This window comes from Bos indicus, chromosome 11 (assembly GCF_029378745.1).
Source record: "Bos indicus isolate NIAB-ARS_2022 breed Sahiwal x Tharparkar chromosome 11, NIAB-ARS_B.indTharparkar_mat_pri_1.0, whole genome shotgun sequence".
Classification (NCBI taxonomy): domain Eukaryota; kingdom Metazoa; phylum Chordata; class Mammalia; order Artiodactyla; family Bovidae; genus Bos; species Bos indicus.
The window spans coordinates 2,350,299-2,368,733 of NC_091770.1; the positions used below are offsets into that span (position 1 = coordinate 2,350,299).

Genomic DNA, 18,435 nt, shown 5'->3' on the forward strand with positions numbered 1-18,435 from the left:
CCACCTGGGAAGCTGGTACTCTGCAAAATAAGCTTGGTGCTCTTGGTGCATCATTTTGTTTCTATCTTGTTTCTACCTTAAGCTACAGGGTGTAGGGTGTGGTTTCATCTGCCTGTATGAGGTGGCTGGTTGCAGTGCGAATTCACAGACTGGCACTTGTTTGGGACGAACTTGGGTACTTTGGCAGTGACGTGCATCTTCTCTGTCTGCCCCTGCCCACCCTCTCTCACCTTTCTCTCCCTGCTCTGTGCCCTGGGGAACTGGCCCTGAAGGATTAAATCAGAGACTCCCTTGTCCACTGGCTTCCAACTGGTTTTGGCCAGTCAGAAATCAGTCTTGAGAGAACTCAGCTCTTTTCCTATGGGGTCCCAGAGGCACAGTTTCATCCTCTCAACTGAAGGCCACATTTTTTTAAAAATCAGATTTTCTCCAAATAACTACTCTTCTCAAGTTCTAGTAACAGATCACCCCACCCTCCTAACCCGTACCCAGAGCTGGGCTGGCTTCAGGAACAATAGCCATCCCTTGTATGCATGCATGCTAATTCACTTTAATCGTGCATGACTGGGTTTGAACCTATGAACTGTAGCCTGCCAGGCTCTTCTGTTCATGGGATTCTCCAGGTAAGAATACTTGAGTGTGTTGCCATGCCCTCCTCCAGGGGATCTTCCCGACCCAGGCATCGATTCCAAGTCTCTTAGGTTTCCTGTATTGGCAGGCAGGTTCTTTACCACTAGCGCCACCTGGGAACCCCGTTATCCCTTGCAGCTTTCCCCAAATCCCCACCCTTTTTGTTCCTTTATTAAATTCTTCTCAATTACTCAGCATGAGGATGCCATCAAATCCCGCTGGGAACCCTGATACCAGTTTCAGGACTTATTTTAAAAAAAAAAAAAAACTGATTTTTTAAAACTTTTCTATATTTTCTAAGCTTTTCAAAATTACCATGGTTTGCCCTTATGAGTTGTTAAAATATTATCCAGAAACATCATACACATTCTTTTTTGAGGGTCATCTTGAGCAACTGGTGTTCCAAAAGATACATTTTTGGAAATATTAGCAAAAATCACTTCTAGAAGTTACTCCCCAAATCTCTAACACTTGTCTCTGGGTCAGGGGGTGTGACGGTAGCTTCTTTATTCTATTCCTCCCATATATTTTTACAATGAGCATGTACCATTTTTACAAAAAGATACAAACTTGAAAATTTTCTAGGGAAATGCGTATATTTTGATGCTTAAAAGCAAAAGTGAGTTAACTTTTTCTGTAAATGACCAGATGGTAAATGTTTTAGAGTTGCTAGCCAGGAGGCAAAATGGAGAATATTATGTAAGTGCTTACATAATCAGAGAAAATAATTTTCCACGTAATTTTCTACAAAGTTCATAATAAAAATAATCAAGTGCAATTTTTTTGGTAATATGGGTCTACTAATGGAAGAATTATTCCATGATTATACAGTGGAAGTGACAAATAGATTCAAGGGGTTAGATCTGATAGCATACCTGAAAAACTATGGACGGAGGTTCGTAACATTGTACAGGAAGCACTGATCAAGACCATCCCAAAGAAAAAGAAATGCAAAAAGGCAAAATGGTTGTCCAAGGAGGCCTTACAAATAGCTGAGAAAAGAAGAGAAGCTAAAGGCAAATGAGAAAAGGAAAGAGATACCCATTTGAATGCAGAGTTCCAAAGAATAGCAAGGAGAGATAAGAAAGCCTTCCTCAGTGATCAGTGCAAAGAAATAGAGGAAAACAATAGAACGGGAAAGACTAGAGATCTCTTCAAGAAAATTAGAGATATCAAGGGAACATTTCATGCAAAGATGGGCACAATAAAGAACACAAATGGTATGGACCTAACAGAAGCACAAGATATTAAGAAGAGGTGGCAACAATACACAGAAGAACTATACAAAAAACCACGATGGTGTGATCACTCACCTAGAGCCAGACATCCTGGAATGGGAAGTCAAGCGGGCCTTAGGAAGCATAACTACAAACAAAGCTAATGGAGGTGATGGAATTCCAGTTGAGCTATTTCAAATCCTAAAAGATGATGCTGTGAAAGTGCTGCACTCAATATGCCAGCAAATTTAAAAAACTTAGCAGTGACCACAGGACTGGAAAGTCAGTTTTCATTCCAATCCCAAAGAAGGGCAATGCCAAAGAATGTTCAAATTACCACTCAATTGCACTCATCTCACATGCTAGCTTAAAATTCTCTAAGAGAGGACTCAACAGTACATGAACTGTGAACTTCCAGATGTTCAAGCTGGATTTAGAAAAAGGCAGAGGAATCGGAGATCAAATTGCCAACATCTGTTGGACCACAGAAAAAGCAAGACAGTTCCAGAAAAACTCTACTTCTGCTGTATTGATTACACCAAAGCCTTTGACTGTGTGGATCACAACAAACTGTGGAAAATTCTTCAAGAGATGGGAATTCCAGACCACCTTATCTGCTTTCTGAGAAACCTGTATACAGGTTAAGAAGCAACAGTTAGAACTGGATATGGAACAACACACTGGTTCCAAATCAGGAAAGGAGTATGTCAAGGGTGTATATTGTCACCCTGCTTATTTAACTTGTATGCAGAGTACATCATGCAAAATGCTGAGCTGGATGAAGCATAAGGTGGTATCAAGATTCCCAGGAGAAATATCAATAACCTTAGATATGCAGATGACATCACCATTATGGCACAAAGTAAAGAGGAACTAAAGAGCCTCTTGATGAAAGTGAAAGAGGAGAGTGAAAAGGCTGGCTTAAAACTCAACATTTAAAAAACTAAGATCATGGCATCCAGTTCCATCACTTCATGGCAAATAGATGGGGAAACAATGGAAACAGTGACAGACTTGATTTTCTTGGATTCCAAAATCACTGCAGATGGTGACTGCAGCCATGAAATTAAAAGACGCTTGCTCCTTGGAAGAAAAGCCAACCTAGACAGCATATTAAAAAGCAGAGACATTACTTTGCCGACAAAGGTCCGTCTAGTTAAAGCTATGGTTTTTCCAGTAGTCATGTATGGATCTGACAGTTGGACTGTGAAGAAGGCTAAGGGCCAAAGAATTGATGCTTTTGAACTGTGGTGTTGGAGAAGACTCTTGAGAATCCCTTGGACTGGAAGGAGATCCAACCAGTCCATCCTAAAGGAAATCAGTCCTGAATATTCATTGGAAGGACTGATGCCGAAGTTGAAGCTCCAATACTTTGGCCACCTGATGCGAAGAACTGACTCATTTGAAAAGACCCTGATTCTGGGAAAGATTGAAGGGGATGACAGAGGATGAAATAGTTAGATAGCATCACTGACTCAATGGACATGAGTTTGAGCAAGCTCCAGGAGTTGGTGATGGACAGGGAAGCCTGGTGTGCTGCAGTCCATGGGATGGCAAAGAGTCAGACACAACTGAGCGACTGAACTGAATGGAAGAATGGAATTAAAAAAAAAAAAAAAAAACACGAGCTGGGGCTCAAAGTTAGTGTTCCCTATCATCCAAATTTGGCCACCTGATGCGAAGAGTTGACTCATTGGAAAAGACTCTGATGCTGAGAGGGATTGGGGGCAAGAGGAGAAGGGGACGACAGAGGATGAGATGGTTAGATGGCATCACTGACTCGATGGACGTGAGTCTCAGTGAAGTCCGGGAGTTGGTGATGGACAGGGAGGCCTGGCGTGCTGCGATTCATGGGGTCGCAAAGAGCCGGACATGACTGAGCGACTGATCTGATCTGATCATCCAAATTGATTGCAAATTTCATCTGTAAGTGCTGATCTGTAATGAAATATTACACATTGCTTCTTTTTCTGTTGAGGTGTGGTTGATGTACAGTATTATATGCTTCAGGTGTATGACACAGTGATTCACAGTTCTAAAGGTAACATTTCATTTACAGTTATTGTAAAATATTAGCTATATTCCCTGTGTAGTACATAGTGATTCTTTGAAAATATTTTTTCAGTACAGATAAAGATTGTTAATTGATATTAATCCACAACTTATGATTTTAATTGAGCATATTTATTCTTATATGGAGAAGGAAATGGCAACCCACTCCAGTATTCTTGCCTAGAGAATTCCATGGACAGAGGAGCCTGGTGGGCTGCTGTCCATGGGGTCACACAGAGTCAAACACGACTGAAGAGACTTAGCAGCAGCAGCATTCTTATATAATTAGATTTATCTCAATATTTGACTTTTAGTATGTCATTATACTGCAGATTAATCACTCATTAGAGATTACCTGGAAGATCCTCAATTAAAAGTTAAAAACAAAGTTAAATGGATTTTGAAATATGGAACTGTTCTTTCCAATTGCACCAGTATCTGGCAAACTGCTGGAACTGCAGTTCAGAAATAATTCAGAAAATATATCTACTGCAGATTTATGTGGGAATGGACATCCTGCTTCTTGTTTCATCTTTCGACAGTATGGGAAGTGTATTGAGCAGCTTGCTATTACTTGTGATTCAGTTTGTTGAAATGACTTTATCACAGAATAAATTTCACATATGCCATTTTGCCTTGTAATTTTAGGTTGACCTCACTAAGAAACAATATCAAGTCTGCAGCAAAAACTAATTTCCAAAGCCACTCAGTGTTTGAGCAAAATAGTTGAGGACAGTTTCAGAGAGAAAAATGTTACTCTCAGCTCCAAGCTTGAAAAAATTGCAAACTGCTGTGTGGTAGGGCAAGTCAGTATATTCAGCTTCAATTTCTAAAGAAAATTGGCAGAACTGATGATTTTTAAGTCCATGAGAATAAACTAAGTTCACCGTTGACACTGTTGATCACTGAAACATGAGGGATTCAAATATTTTCCACAAAGTACCTGTCAATGAATAATAGGACGAATAACCATGGACTTTAAACACTTGTTCGCTAGTTTTGTAAATTTGTTCACCAAAGGCTTTTCCTGTTCCACAAACATTTTTCCCACCATCAGATGTAACACATATTAGCAGATTCTACTTCAGGTTGTACTGAATTAGTGTTTTCTCAACTTTGAAATATTCCTGCCTCTAGCTGGTCCATGAAGATATTCATGAAGTCTACTTCTTCAGTAACTACAAACTCTGCTCTGGCTTCTTGAATCAACAGCAACAATTGAACAGTATCAATAATACCTGTAGGTTCATCAATTCTGGGAAGACCACTCAAAATCGTTTGCCTTGTTTTTTAATTATTGATCTCTCTGCGAATGTTTTCAAGTCTTTGAGCAACTGTTCTCATCAGTATAATAGTTTTCAATAAGTTTTAGATTTTACAGGCTAGGAGGCAGAATCGAATAAATTATTTAGGTACTTTCTGCATATTTATTTTTAATGATGAAAATAAATTTATTTTGGGGGAAAGCTACTATATATTTTTTAAATGAGTGACTGCTGCTACAGTTTATTCTTGTGTCATTCGTGTACAGTCACCAATTAGTGTGACTGACAAGGCGTCCGAACAACTTGGTTTGGACCAACTTCATCATGTTGAAGAAGAAAAATCACTGGAAATCAGACCAAGAAGTGTTCACTGCTAGAGGGCTTTTTGTTGATGTGCAATCTATGGAATTCTCCAGGCAAGAATACTGGAGTGGGTTGCTATTCACTTCTCCAGGGGATCTTCCCAAAATAGGGATCAAACATGCATGTCTTGCATTGGCAGGGACTTCTTTACCATCTGAGCTACCAGGGAAGCTCTTAAATGGATTAGTAGGTCTCTAATTTGGAGTCTCTAATTTGGTATAACATCTAACTTCATTTCTGTGCAGACCATCAATTAGCAAATGTCTTCTAACCTGACAATCATTTTAAAAACAAACCCTGGCCGTCGCTCTCCAACACCAGCGCCGCCTCTACTCGCCGAGCTCCAGCCGAAGGAGAAGGGGGGTAAGTAAGGAGGTCTCTATACCATGGCTCCTACAAAGCAGACTGCCTGAAAATCGACCGGTAGTAAAGCACCGAGGAAGCAAGCAGCTACAAAAGCCACTCGCAAGAGTGCGCCCTCTACTGGAGGGGTGAAGAAACCTCATCGTTTCAGGCCTGGTACTGTGGCACTCCGTGAAATTAGTTGTTATCAGAAGTCCACTGAACTTCTGATTCGCAAACTTCCCTTCCAGCGTCTGGTGCGGGAAATTGCTCAGGACTTCAAAACAGATCTGCGCTTCCAGAGTGCAGCTATTGGTGCTTTGCAGGAGGCAAGTGAGGCTTATCTGGTTGGCCTTTTTGAAGACACCAACCTGTGTGCTATCCATGCCAAACGTGTAACAATTATGCCAAAAGACATCCAGCTAGCACGCCGCATACGTGGAGAACGTGCTTAAGAATCCGCTATGATGGGAAACATTTCATTCTTTGAAAGAAAAAAAAATTATCTTCTTCCTGTTATTGGTAGTTCTGAACGTTAGATATTTTTTTTTTTTCATGGGGTCAAAAGGTACCTAAGTATATGACTGCAAGTGGAAAATAGGGGACAGAAATCAGGTATTGGCAGTTTTTCCATTTTCATTTGTGTGTGAATTTTTAATATAAATGTGGGGACATAAAGCATTAAGGAAAGTCAAAATGTTTCAGTGAACAAGTTTCAGCAGTTCAACTTCATAACAATTATAAATAAACCTGTTAAATTTTTCTGGACAATGCCAGCATTCGGATTTTTTTAAAACAAGTAAATTTCATATTGACTGCAACTAAGTGGTGTTTGTAGCATTTTTATCATACAGTAGATTCCACCCACTCACTATACTTTTCTAACTGAGTTGCCCTACGTGCAAGTACATGTTTTTCATATTGTCTGTCTTCTGTGCTGTTCCTGTAAGTTTGCTATTAAAATACATTAAACTATATAAAAAAAAAACCCTTAGTTGATCATGAAAACACACCTTTAAACACATGACTTTAAAACCCATTGTTTTGCCCACTTTGAAATGTATTTTTTTTCACCCTGACATTGTCATGGCATCAGTTTTAAAATAATAATTTCATTATCACTGATTGATTGCACTGATGCTTAGTAGCAGGAGCCTGTGGTCTATTCTTCATCATGGAAGTTTGTAAAGAGTAACTTTGGAACTTCACTCATGGCCAGTGAGAAGAATCTTTCCCCCTCCACCATAAGTCAGTATTTTTGGAAGTACCGTCCAAGTTGTTTGACATCCCTTCTGCATAGGGACATTCTGCATCCCTAACCACTGGCTGCTGCTGCTGCTGCTAAGTTGCTTCAGTCGTGTCCGACTCTGTGCGACCCCCATAGATGGCAGCCCACCAGGCTTCCCCGTCCCTGGGATTCTTCAGCCAAGAACACTGGAGTGGGTTGCCATTTCCTTCTCTTTCCTCACTTTCCTGCGTGAAAGTGAAAAGTGAAAGTGAAGTTGCTCATTTGTGTCCGGCTCTTCGCAACCCCATGGACTGCAGCCTACCAGGCTCCTCCGTCCATGGGATTTTCTAGGCAAAAGTACTGGAGTGGGGTGCCATTGCCTTCTCCGAACCACTGGCTAGGAGGTGTGAAATTTATCCTTCAGCAGAAGGATTTCAATTGGTAATTATGGAGAGATTGTGAAATCTTCCTTTTCTCCTCGGACAGCCAACACAAGACAGAAAGGCTAAGATTCCTTCTTAGTCTCTAAAGATCCTTTTCTTTATTTTTAAAGAATTTTGGCCATGCTGTGAAGCATACAGGATCTAACCCCAACCAGGTATTGAACCTGTATCCCCTGCAGTGGAAGCGCAGAATCTCAACCACTGGACCACCCAGAAAGCCCCTAAAGATCCTTTCTAAAAAGCACATTCCGTTGGCATTTCTTAGCGAATCATAAGCTCGTCTGGTCTTGACACTTTGTAAAGTTCTCTTTCACCCACTAATCTCACCAGCTGAACTACCTGGTAGATTTAGGATACTTATTCCCAAGTGGCTAGTGACTGGGTGAGTAAGGCCTCCAGCCAAGTCTTTGGGTGAGGTCCGGGCCTTTCATGAGAGCTACTTTGATAAGAGAAAGGAGTTGTGGAAAGACACCCGAGTCTGGGTGTTGGCTGGGAGTGAGGCATATTAAGGAGGTTGACAACAAACCTCAGGTGCTGTACTGACTCAGGCTAGGAGCTGGGACCCCTTGCTGCAGTGCTTGCATCAACATCTCCTCTGGCAACAGAATACAAAGAAACTGTAAGTGACTAAAAATAACTACATGCATGTTGCAGTTGGGACAAATTACGAACAGCAAGACACAAAAAGACCAACAACCCAGCTGCCACTTCCGAGGTTCCCCAGCAAGTGCAGTGTCCTGGGCATGATTCCTGCACATGGTGCCACCAAGGGGATGGGGCAGACCACCGGGCCACTACTCTCCCCAGAGCCCTGGACCTGCCCCTACCCTCATCCATTTAAAGAACCAGCTTGCCGCCACCCGCGCCGCTACCCGCTACCCCCATGGAAGGAGTAAGGGAACCTGTTACTTTTCTCTCTTCTGCTGCAGCAGAAGTCCCAATACAGCCTTGCCTAAATTTCTCATCTGGCCTCATCAATTTCTATTGATTAGAGTTCAAGGACCCAGGTTGGTAGCTACCATTTTGCGCAGAGCCAGCCGCAAGTGGAAATGCCAGACCCGCCCACCTTTCTTGCTTATGCCACCATCATCCTTACTGTAAGCATATTCTAAATTCCCATCAAGTATATTCTCCATTGAACCCCGCTGAGTGGGGTTGACAGCCGGCCCTGCAGTGCCCCCTGGCGCCACCTTAGGGAGGCTGACCGGCCAAGACGTGAGTGCCCCTCAGCAGCGAGTCTGGGGCCACAGCCCCTCCGCAGGGCCTGAGGAGCGGAGGCGGCGGACACAAAGCTCCGGTTTCGACGGCAAGGAGGATCCCTGGGCCCCACTCCCGCCGCAAGGTCGCTGGGCGGCCAGCCACTGGGTGGGCGGGGCTGGGCGGGGCTGGGCGGAGCCTGGACGGCGGGAGCGCCTAGTCGGGCTGGCGCCCTCGGAGCCGCCCGGGGCACGCTGGGGTCTCGAGGCCTGCGGCTCACGGGCGATCGGACACTCGAGCGAACACGATGCGCTCCCCGGGAGAGGGCAGCGGGACCACTCCTGCGGGCGGACTCGGCGAGGAACCCGGCGCCCCCGCCGCGCGGGGAAGAGGGCGGGGACCGTCAGGCCGCGCGGGCTCTTTAAGACCGTATCCGTGCTAACACCGACTGTGAGTAACCTGGCCCCGGGTCCCTGGAGAAACCGTGAGTTGGCTTGGAAAAAATAGACGGATGAGAGTTCAGATCTCTGGGCGTGGAATTTGGGGAAGTTATGAATGGCGGCCCGGGGCGGGGAAGGGGTGTGGGTGGTGGTGTACGACTTTGATCCAGACCCCAGGTACCTTGTAAATGTTAACAGGGCTCCTGGAGAGGGCGGTGAGACTAAGCAAGGACAAGTTCCAAAGGGAGGAGAGCCCACCACCTGGCTTCAGGGCCCACACGTTGTAGTCCTTCATGATCTCGGTAAGGCCTATAGCTTGTGAACAGGTGGGGTGGATTCAAGATCCAGGAAGCTTTAGGCCACTGCGGTGGGTGGAGAGCCAGAGGAATCCACCACTGTGGGCTCTTAGGAGGCCTGGGACTTCTGGTTCTTCAGGAAGTTTCCTGGGCTGAGAGATGTAGCTGCGCCTGCCTTTGGGCCTGGCTCACCAATGGGGCATCCCGCAGCCCCCTAAGGATCTCAGAGAGCACAAGGGCAGGGCTGGAGAGGTGACTGGTGGCTCTGTGTCTCCTTGGCTCCCACTGGGGTTTGGTCTACCGGGCACTGGGGAAGAGGAGAGGCTGAGTGGTCTGATGACACAGGGTGTGCCGAATGAGGATTGTGAAGTCACAGAGGAAGTGGGGTGCTACAGCCGGGCCTGGGGCTGACCTGGGGCAAGAGGAGAAAAGGTGTTGCTCAGGCAGACCTGTGGAAGGGAGCCTCTGGGATCAGCGGGGCACACCTGGTGCCCACAGTGGACTGATGAGTCGGGTGAGGCCACCCTGGCCCAAGGGTCCCCCGCCCCCTCCTCCTCAGGAACGCAGACAGTTCTGTGGTCCACATCCTGGAAACCTTAAACATCACCCACACCATGTGGAAGGAAAGCAGTTGAGACTGGGTGGCACATCTGGTTGCTCCCCTTTCCCACCCCAGACTCCTCCCGGGCTCACCGCCCTTGCTCTGCCTAGCCCCAGCTCTGTGAGCTTTCTGTTCCTCCTGAGTAGCTGGCCTCCAGGACTTGGGGTTCCGGGACTCCGGGGAGTGTGCGCCGGAGAGCAGAGGCGTCCTGAAGAGCACCACTGACTCCCACCCTCCTACTTCTCCAGATGCAGGGGCCTCCATGGCTGTGATAAGCCTTCTGTTCTTGGCAGTGATGTACGTTGTCCACCACCCCTTGCTGGTCAGTGACCGGATGGACTTGGACACACTAGCCAGAAGCCGGCAGCTGGAAAAGCGGATGAGCGAGGAGATGCGCCAGTTGGAGCTGGAGTTTGAAGAGAGGAAGCGAGCAGCAGAGGAGAAGCAGAAGGCGGAGAACTTCTGGAGAGGGGACACCTCCGGTGACCAGCTAGTGCTGGGGAAGAAGGACAGGGGGTGGCCGTTCCAGGTGGACGGCCAGGAGGGCCCCCTGGGCTGGATGCTAGGAAATCTGTGGAATGCTGGCCTCTTTTGCATTTTTCTCATTTTTGAGCTCCTGCGACAGAACATGCAGCACGAGCCAGCCTTTGATTCCAGCAGCGACGACGATGAGGAGGAGGTCCGGGTGGTGCCCATCACCTCCTACAATTGGCTCACTGACTTCCCCTCCAGGGAGGCCCTGGAGTCCTTCCACAAACACCACGTCCAGAACGTCACCCGGGACCTGCCCTGCACCTGCGAGTTTGTGGAGAGCTTTGTGGATGACCTCATCGAGGCCTGTCGGGTGCTCAGCCGCCGAGAGGCTCACCCACAGCTGGAGGACTGCCTGGGCATCGGGGCGGCTTTCGAGAAATGGGGAACCCTTCATGAGACCCAGAAGTTTGACATCCTGGTGCCCATCATCCCCCCACAGGGCACAATGTTTGTGCTGGAGATGAGGGATCCGGCCCTCGGCCGCCGCTGTGGCTGCGTGCTGGTGGAGTCAGAATGCGTGTGCAAGCGCGAGAAGCTGCTGGGGGACGTGCTGTGCCTGGTGCACCACCACAGGGACCACTCGGCCCTTGTGGGTAAGTCTAACAGCTCCATCAAGGCGGCGCTCTGCACCGGCTCCCACCTGGATGTGTACAAGACTGTACAATGGTTCCGGAACATGGTGGGCAATGCCTGGGCCCTCGTGGCCCACAAGTATGACTTCAAGCTCAGCTTGCCACTGTCCACCACCTGCTGCAAGCTCAGGCTGGACTACCGCTCGGGCCGCTTCCTCTCCATCCGCCTGGTCCTGGGGGTGCAACGGGAAGACACCTTGGTCTACCTGGTGAGTCAGGCCCCTGACCAGGAACAGGTCACCAGTGTGGACTGGCCCGAGTCCTTTGCAGCCTGTGAGCACCTGTTCCTCAAGCTGGTCGGGCGTTTTGCTCCCGAGAACACCTGTCACCTCAAGTGCCTCCAGATCATTTTGAGTCTCCGGGACCTTCAGAGTTTACCCCAGGGAGCGTCCCGCCCCATCCTCACCTCTTACCACTTCAAGACAGCCCTCATGCACCTGTTACTGCGGCTCCCCCTCACAGACTGGCAACACGACATGCTCTCCCAGCGACTCCAGGACATCCTCTGGTTCCTGGGCCGAGGCCTCCAGCAGAGGTCTCTCCATCACTTCCTCATCGGTAACACCTTCCTGCCCCTGACCATCCCGATTCCCAAGACATTTCGGAATGCTGAGCCCGTCAATCTCTTCCAACACCTGGTGCTAAACCCCATGGCACATTCACAGGCGGTGGAAGAGTTCCACAACCTTCTGGCCCAGGTGAAAGCTCTGCCCTGTTCCTCGCTGGCCGGGGCACGTTGACTTGTATTCAGGCCATTAAAAAGGGGGAGATGGTATTTCTGATTCCTCAGGCAGCAAAAAGAGTTTTATTTCTCAGACACATCAGCAGTATATGTGACCTTCACCTTGCCAGTAGGGGGTTATGATCGATTAAGACACTTAAGTATACATGAAGCGGTTATGAGGAGGGGTCCAGCCTGCAGGGGCTAATCTAGGGTGGATCTTTGAAGTTTTCTTCTCCTGACTTAACTTTCATCATGACCCAAAGAAGGCCCAGGGAAATGGATGTTATGGGATTGCCTTGCTGCTGAAGAGTTGAGATCTGGAGGGGACCTGTGAAGTTGGGGTGTGTAGCAACACTGGAAGTGAAAGAACCAGAGAATACCTCCATTCCAGCTTATTCTGTGTGTGTGTGAATGACTCCACACACATCCCTTGTAAACTGGCTTCCTTACTGAACTCAGCCCAATTCACAGCCAAGCTGGTAGCACCCCATTTTACCCCAAATACTGTTATGGCAGCTTCTCGTTATTTTAGGATCAGAGTTTTCAGACCTTCATTATTTTAAGATGTTTATTTGCCATTTTCTTCATTTAGCCCTTTCTTCATGTTATGTGAAATATAATATAGCTGTTTTATGCATCTGAAAAAAACTCCAATGCTACCCAAATAACTTATTAGCATTGATTCACAAACAAATATTAAGTCGACAATGGCCTGTCCCATAATTGAGATGATGTGTATTCTAAAGTTAATGACATTGCCAACATCCGATGGCCAACTTCGGGCCTGGAAACATCAAAAAACCCTTAAGGACAGTCTCTTGGGAGGCTTGGAGATGAACAATTACTGTTTCTGAGGGGAGTCACTTATTTGTTAAATGGAAAGAAGGTTTAGCTACCACATGTAGCTGTGCTTCTTTTCAGTCTGGTAATGCCTTTGTATTCTCTCTTCAAAGATGACAAGGTATTATTTGAACTATGTTTGTGGGTTTGCAAAGTGGGGTCATTGCAATCCAGGCCCATTGCCAGGGCTGGACAGGAAGGGGCTCTGAAGCTGATCAGCTCTAACAAAGCCATGATTCCGGAGATGTGATTGGTATATTTCCCCGTCTTTCAAAACCCTGGGTATCCTGGGGAGGAGCATTAAGAAATGTGAGACTCTAGCTGTGGGTGTGGTTGTTTTGGAAATACCAGTGCTATTCCTAGCCAGCACACCAGCACTGCCAGAACCGGGCCCCACGTTTACCTTGACCTTGGGTGGGGGGAGCTCTGGGAGGGTTAGATGCTGGCCACAGAGGCTTTGGTTATAGAATCCACACCCTCCCTTCCACAAAAATAAATGACAAGGGTCCCAGATGCTGATGCCAGCCAATATTTAGGGCCCCCACTGCTGCACAATAGCTGCTAGGTTCTGACGTTGTCTGTAGGTATCGGCCAGGTGCTGCTTTCAAGTTCAGATGCAGTGATGCTGGTTCTCTGCTGGTGGGATTCTGGTGTTTTAAAAACATCTATACGCTTTTGTTTAGAAAGTAATTTGCTGATGTTTTACTTCCAAATCAATAAAGGAGACTATTTTCTGTATCAACTGGAATCTGGTGCAGTAGCACACAGCAGATCAGCCTGTTTCTTTCATCCAGGGCCTCCTGGTCTTTCTCAGTGTATGTTGAGCCAGTCTGCCCTGTGGTTTCCCATCAGCGTGGCCAGTAGCCAGGAAAAAATAATTCAGAATCTTAAGGAACACCCAAGTTATATACTTTCAGGATGCCCACACCAAAATATTCAGCCACACTGAAAGGTCTTAATGTCTACAAGCAATATATATAAACACCATAAGGCTTATGTCTGTCAGGTAGAAAGAAGGTGGATCTAGGACTGGGTGGTTTCTAGTCTAGGAGGAGACAAGGAAGAAAATGTGAAGTTACGAGTGGGCAGAAGAATACAAAGGGAATAGTCAGCAAAGCTTGGGTGCGGCAGAGTGTGTAAGAAAGAGTATAGGAAAAACAAGTAGTAATGAGAAGAGCAGAGCTGTTGTGCTCTGGGAATATTTCTACAATAAAAGGGGAAACTTCCAGATATTTAGGAAGCTACGTTTTATTCTCAAACAATATCTGGCTAGTACCCAGGATACAACAGCAGTTATAATAATGGGAATACTTAGTGTTCATTGAGCATTGCCAATGGCCCAGACACATCTGGTAATTCATTTAATCCTCACACTATAACCCCGTGAAGTGGGTGCTGTAACCCCCCGTCTTACCTAGGAGGAAGCTGAGACTCAGAAGGAATACACAGGGACTTTCCTGGTGGTCCAGTGGTTAGGACCCAATGCTTTCAATGCAGGGGGCCTAGGTTCGATCCCTTGTCAGGGAACTAGATCCCACGTGCTGTGCCTAAGAGTTCACGTGCCACAACTAAAGATCGTGCATGCCACAACGAAGAACCCAAGTGCCACAGCCAAGTACATTTTTTTTTTTAAGAGGATACAACTTCTCCCAGTAACATAGCTCGTAAGTGGCAGAGGCTAAAGAAAGTACCCATCCTACCACCTTCCAGCATAGTCTTGGGAATAAATCAAGATGTAGGGTTTACAGAGTTTTGAAAAGCAAAAAGCACTATACTAATTTTAAGATAAAAGGTGGTATATTATTGTCTGGGAATTCTGGAAAATAGAAATTGTTGGTTCTTCGTTCAGTCTTTAGGTCAGGAATTTCATTCCACATAGAAAAAGGCATTTGCTCAGAGCCACTTCAGCTACGTGTTGAACCCCAGTGACTTGGTTTATATCAGGAAGTACATTATGTACATTATGATATGAGCCAGCTGCAGGCTGGAAGATCTGGGCAAATTTAAGCTGAAAGATTGCTTGTACAGGTAGCCAACTGACAACACTATTATTCCTCACCTAAACTAAGGCTGTTTGGCATTCGGTTTGAGGAAGCAGAATCTGGGTGAGGAGTGAAAAATAGGAAAGGGGAAATGGCTCCAGCCCGGCTCTGGCCATGAGGGGTGGGGGAGGGGCCCCGGGACTTTCACTCTTGGAGACAGCAGAGCTGAGTTTTGCACACCACTGATGAATCCATCTCTTGGCACCCGCTGTAGTCCTAATGCCCCCAAACAAAGAAGGCATTCACAACGGGAGGTGCAAGACCTGTCTGCAGCAGGCGGGCCTGGCTCAGAGATGCAGGGGGTGGAGTTGGCATTGCCTCCCTGCAAGTGGAGCCCCACGCAGTCTGCTTAGGAGGCTGCATTATAACCAGCGAACAGCTTTATGGGTCTGCTAGGAGCCTTCCTGCCACACATTCCAAGCCAGTTCTTCAGAGGCTCTAGGTTCAGTGTCACCTGCCAGCCTCCCAACCCCCCTGCTCTTAGATGTGCATGCACGGAATCCAGAGAATCACACTCATTCCCACTTCCTGTCACAAATGCACATAGAGAACGATAGCTGGGACCCTAGTGTAACCTGAGTCCATGTGCTCACAGGATCTTTTATCTAATTCCTCATAAAGCCTAGTGACAGGGGGGTATGAGCATCACTGCTTTATAAATGGGGAAGAACATGTAGCCCAGAGGTTAAGATGCCCACCCCAGGATTTAAACTTGTCTTCCAACTTTGCTCATTCAATATGTATTTAAGCACTTGCTGTGTCCAGGGCTAGCACCAAGCTCTGGGAAAACAATGGTGAACAAAGGTATGCTTTGACCTCATGGAGATGACAGTCTATGGAGGAGACAGATACAAAAGAGTCACCCCAGCAGATGTAAAATTAACAAAGGTAGGGACTTCCCGGAAGTCCAGTGAATAAGAATCCGTGCCTTCACTGCAGGGGGCACGGGGTTCCATCCCTGGTCAGGGAACTAAGATCCTGCATGGCACATGGCACAGTGCAGCCGAAGAAAAACACGAAAACAAAATCCACAAGGGTGGCAAGTTCTACTGATGCCTCCGGTAAGGACACTTGAGTGTATCAGGGAAGGCCTCCCTGAGGACGTGAGCTGAAACATGATGGGAGTTAACTGGGTGAAGATGAAGAAGAAAAGGATCCTGAACTTAGGAAACACCACGCTGGGCCCCAGGAGAAGGAGGTCTGAGCAGGTTTGTGGCTGCTGTGGGCCAGCAGGAAGGAAACACGGATGGAAAGAGATGTAGTTTTGAAGAGACTTTTAGCAACTAAAGAGAGTCCAGCAATGGATTGAGCAGATCGAGTGAGGGAGAGGGAGGTGTCCAGGATGGCTCCTGGGTGCTGATTTGGGTTCCTGGGTAAACTTGTTTTCTTTGTTCTATCGAACACTGCCTTATACGAAAGATTTGAAGGTGGTCACTGGGAGCACAAGTTTGTGCAAAAGGTAAATCGGCCTAAAAAGTCGTTTTCAACGGGTAGTACTTTTTTTGGTTACCAAAATGACTGAAGGGCATTCAGTGTCAGGGACACTGAACAGTCCTACAGAGAGGGCAAGAGTGTCACATGCTAAGAACTGTTTCACCCTGAATGCCAATAGCACCCTTGCGAAGAGGCACTGTACAAAATGCAATGTGTTAAGAAATTATAGGATGCTCTAGGAACACTTGGGGGAACAGTCTTTTCTCCCATAATACAATTCTTTGGATGCAATGATGGAATGAACAGACAGGCAGCACAAAAACACCTGTCTCACTTCCAATCTTAACCTTACTTTTTTGACAGGGGATAAGATATCTAGGAATCTTTTCGCAAGAATATATATTAACGACAGTCTTCATTAAAGTACACACAATATTTTGCATCAGTTCTTCCCCCGCCTGTTAACGCTCTTCATTCCGGTGTCCGCTCCCTCTCACCTCCATCCCACATCCAGTCCATCACTTCCCGCCTCCTTAGTGGGTGTTCTGCTGCCCTCACAGCACAGGTCTCAATGGGAAAATCAACCTTCGTTTCCTTGGTCACCTGCCTCCTCCGTTAGTGAATTTCGTGAAATCAGAAGTGCCGCCCGCTCAGCTCCACGCTCGGTTCTTAGGACCCAGTTTCGCGTCTAGCGCTTGAAAGGATGGAGTCTCCATACTATTTCGGGGGGATGGCGTGCTCCACAGATCCACTACGGTCCACCCTCACGACTCGAGCCGCGAGCCCTCAACCCTGATTTCTCACTTCCACGCGCTGAGCGAACTCTCCGCGCGGAGGACTAAAGCGGTCTGCGCAGGCGCGCCTCTGGCCCCGCCCACGTTGGCGTCATCACGGCCGTTACGGCGACCTGGCGTCTCGGCGCGCAATTTAAAACCAGCTCTGGCGACGCGGAGGACAAGATGAGACCTCCCTGCTCTGGTGAGGCTGTGTGGCGGGGGCTAGGCGGGAAGGGCGCGGTGCGAAGCGGTGCGAAGCGGGCGGGCCTGAGCGGGGAGTGCGGTTATTCTCGGCCTTGTCGCTGGTTTTGTTTTCCCGGGGCTGAGCGAGAGGCCGGCAGACTGGGAGAGGAGGGCCGGCGCGGGGTGGGCAGGCGGGCAGGTCCGGCCAATCAGGACGCGGCGTCGGCCCGGGCTGCACTTCCGGCTGTGAGCGGGATACCAGACGCCTTTTCCTCGGGCTCTTACACCTTGGGTGGTGTCTATTCGTTAAAAAAGAGATTTTCCCGGAGTGCACGTTTGTTCAGGGCCATAGAAGTATGGAGGTTACCGCTATATGGTTATTACGCTTGCATTTATTTTTACATCCTTTCAACAAGTACCCAGTGTCCCCATTGGGCCAGACCCTCTCTCAGATGTAGAGATCGATTACAATAAATAACAAAATAGATAAGATCCCATCCTCTTAGAGCATGTGTTTTAGTTCGGAAGAGAGGAAACTAAATAGTTACAGATGAGGCTGAGTGCTCACTTTGAGAAGAGCAGAGTCGGGGGAGGAACTCAGAGATCTTTAAGCAGATTCTGGAAAACGAGTTCCAGGCAGAAGAAGCAAGCACACAGAAAGAGTAAGCAAGAAAGAGCCTTACACGGGCAAGGACCATGACATTGTAACTGAACATCGAGTGACGTCCGACCGGTAGGCAGGGGCTTTGTAGGTCTTGTGACCAGGTTTGGAAATTGAGAGTTACTTTTTTTGGACGTGGTAAGTGACTTACCCGGAGAAGGCAATGGCAAGCCACTCCAGTACTCTTGCCTTGAAAATCCCATGGATGGAGGAGCCTGGTAGGCTGCAGCCCATGGGGTCGCTACGAGTCGGACGCGACTGAGCGACTTCACTTTCACTTTTTACTTTCACACAATGGAGAAGGCAATGGCAACCCACTCCAGTGTTCTTGCCTGGAGAATCCAGGGACGGCAGAGCCTGGTGGGCTGCTGTCTGTGGGGTCGCACAGAGTCGGACACGACTGAAGCGACTTAGCAGCAGCAGCAGCAGCAAGTGACTTACCTGAGTGGGTCAGGTGAAAGGGTCAATAATCACTTGGATAAGAGTTTGACACTGGGGGAAGTGGCCTATGGACTGAGAAGTAAATTTGGTCATC

General features: G+C 47.4%; 2 protein-coding genes and 1 pseudogene across 5 annotated transcripts in view; all 3 read left to right on the top strand.

The window, feature by feature from the left end:
* Nucleotides 1–5,898: 5,898 nt before the first annotated feature.
* LOC109565763 (histone H3.3C-like) lies at nt 5,899–6,857 on the top strand (annotated as a pseudogene).
* A 2,076-nt stretch (nt 6,858–8,933) lies between these two features.
* ITPRIPL1 (ITPRIP like 1) lies at nt 8,934–13,542 on the top strand. 3 transcript variants are annotated; one of them, XM_019969676.2, is made up of 3 exons: nt 8,934–9,187; nt 9,376–9,479; nt 10,323–13,542. In XM_019969676.2, exon 3 carries the CDS (start codon nt 10,337–10,339, stop codon nt 11,978–11,980), a length of 1,644 nt encoding a protein of 547 aa, XP_019825235.2. In that variant the 5' UTR covers nt 8,934–9,187; nt 9,376–9,479; nt 10,323–10,336; the 3' UTR covers nt 11,981–13,542. The 3 variants fall into 3 exon arrangements, with proteins under 3 accessions (XP_019825235.2, XP_019825236.2, XP_070654303.1); XM_019969677.2 differs by lacking the exon at nt 9,376–9,479; XM_070798202.1 differs by lacking the exons at nt 8,934–9,187; nt 9,376–9,479 and adding an exon at nt 9,492–9,987.
* Nucleotides 13,543–13,678: 136 nt separating this feature from the next.
* Nucleotides 13,679–18,435, top strand: part of NCAPH (non-SMC condensin I complex subunit H) — a 37,476-nt gene continuing 32,719 nt past the window's right edge. For both annotated transcript variants that reach the window (XM_019969678.2, XM_070798201.1), the window contains exon 1: nt 13,679–17,258. In XM_019969678.2, the coding sequence (XP_019825237.2) occupies nt 17,240–17,258 (19 nt within the window). In that variant the 5' untranslated portion in view covers nt 13,679–17,239. The remainder of the gene's footprint in view (nt 17,259–18,435) is intronic.

What these genes read in the sequence shown, in the direction of transcription:
- ITPRIPL1 (XM_019969676.2), top strand. Translation starts at nt 10,337, where the DNA reads ATGGCTGTGATAAGCCTTCTGTTCTTGGCAGTGATGTACGTTGTCCAC.